The sequence below is a fragment of the Euprymna scolopes genome, chromosome 2, assembly GCF_053919585.1.
Source record: "Euprymna scolopes isolate OS-2025 chromosome 2, ASM5391958v1, whole genome shotgun sequence".
Taxonomy (NCBI): Eukaryota; Metazoa; Mollusca; class Cephalopoda; order Sepiida; family Sepiolidae; genus Euprymna; species Euprymna scolopes.
In genome coordinates, this window is record NC_136483.1 from 8,032,440 (window position 1) to 8,034,693 (window position 2,254).

At 32.6% G+C, this 2,254-nt stretch overlaps 1 protein-coding gene across 3 annotated transcripts in view; it reads right to left on the bottom strand.

Moving 5' to 3' along the window:
- Nucleotides 1-440: 440 nt before the first annotated feature.
- Nucleotides 441-2,254, bottom strand: part of LOC145288423 (uncharacterized) — a 128,284-nt gene continuing 126,470 nt past the window's right edge. For all 3 annotated transcript variants that reach the window (XM_080136328.1, XM_080136330.1, XM_080136329.1), the window contains exon 3: nt 441-1,623. In XM_080136328.1, coding sequence (XP_079992454.1) covers nt 1,029-1,623 — 595 coding nt within the window. In that variant the 3' untranslated portion in view covers nt 441-1,028. The remainder of the gene's footprint in view (nt 1,624-2,254) is intronic.

Genomic DNA, 2,254 nt, shown 5'->3' on the forward strand with positions numbered 1-2,254 from the left:
AGAAACAAAGACAGAGCGCGAGAGACAACGAAAGAGAGACTGTCATCATAGTTGATAGTATGTAGATAAAATATGCATTTTTGGTGACATTATATGTTAAAAGGATGAAGATAACGCCGTAAAACGTACATGGTTCCAATATTTATTTCATTAACAGAGATGATTTTATTTATATATATAAATATATATATATATATATATATATATATATATATATATATATCAATGGCTGGAAGATGTGAATCAAGGACTCAGTTATCCAGGGTTGGGTTGGCTGTTCTGAGGGTCTGGTGTAGTGTTGAGGACCCGAAACCCTTAATGACTACCGCTTACTTGAATCACCAAAAGACATGCCTCGACGCATCTGACAGATGGGATTCCGTGAACAATGGAAAGGTGATTTTGCATTTGTTTGAATTATATATATATATATATATATATATATATATATATATATATATATATATATATATATATATATATATTATAAGAATGTATCCATATGAATGTGTGTTGTTTATTTTTGCGTCGATTCAAGATGAATTTTTACGGATTGTTTTTTTGTAAATAAACATTGTTTTTTATATATTGTCTTTCTTTAAATTTTTATACATTATAAAAACAAAACATGTTAATTCAATATTTCCACGTGCCAGCATGTTTCTCGGTGTTAATTTCATTTTGCATTTTTTAAATTTTTGTTAAGTATATGAAAATTGCTTGAATGGACATTAAGTGTGTATATATGTGAGTGTATATGTGAGTGTATATGTGAGTGTATATATATACATATATATTTATACATATATGTATATATATACATATATATGTATATATACATATATGTATGTGCATATATTGCTATATATCGTTGTGTTCATTTGTTGAATTTGTTTTTGATTTTGTTCTTGTTTGAGAAGTAATTTGACATTTAATTTATTTTTGTGTCCCTTGTTTATATTTTTTGTTGTTGTTTTTATTGTTGCATATGTCTTTGTTATTTGTGGTTTGTATTTACTCTGTTGTCATTAAGCGGTTCCCTTACAATCTTTACAAAACAGGTACTCGCTGAATTGCTGGCCCTCAACACCGCCACCCGTGGCGGCTATAAGCTTAAAGCCCTGGTTAAGTAGTCTCTGTAAAACCTGAACGGAATTTAGTTTACAAAATCCATTCAAAGGAAACCGGATTACATATCGGTTCTCCATGTTCCAACCGGAATTTCTGGAATCCATCAAAGCTGAACTAAGTTCGGGGAAGACCTCCTCGAGGAGGGCTCGTTCGGCGCTAAGGGTTATCCGTTCGCCCAGATCAGGACTGATGCTGATCGCTATACAATCACAGTATTCTTTGTCTTCCTTTTTAATAACGAGCTTCTGTTTGCTCTTGCGGTATAACTCGACATCCTTGACCATGTTGTTGAGGTCGTAGTATTTCGCCTCCTCCCACAGCTGTTCGAGTTCGTTGAAGTTGTCGGGAAGTATGAGCTTGGCGCTCCGCAGGTAGTTGAGTATGTGTCGGAACATTTTGCCATCTCTATCGATGAAATAATGCTGCTTTAAGCTGTCCAAGACGATTGGGATGCTACCGTTGAACATGCGGGCCAGTTTCGATTCCGGAAACCTACAAAATACAAATAAGAGACAAAAACAACGATTAGCAAGACTAATATTAACAGACAAAACTACAAACGATGTGTATCGAAGTTGAATAATCCAAACATTCAGAAGAAGCAGTGCATAAAACTATTATTTCTACGTTGTTTTATAATTTTGTTGGAATAAATGTAAACAAAACTGTCACATATCCAAATTATCTAACGATCTAGATTCGACTAGACATATTTTTTGACGTCATATTGTGCAAACGATGTATACACACAAAATAAACAAACAAGATCATCAGCTATTTTGTATTACATAGATGCATAGTTATCTATAGACAGACGTCCCATCCTACAGGCCAGTATATATATATATATATATATATATATATATATATATAGAGAGAGAGAGAGAGAGAGAGAGAGAGAGACACACACACAGAAGTAGTAATCACATATATATATATATATATATATATATATATATATATATATATATATATATATATATATATATATATGATTACTACTTCTTGGCAGAAGTTAGCCATCTCTTCAGTTAAGGGTTGTGCGCCTGTGTGCACCTAGGTGACTTTGAATTTTTTGTTCTACGTGAAAGTACACATATGTGGCATAAAAACTTTCCACCTT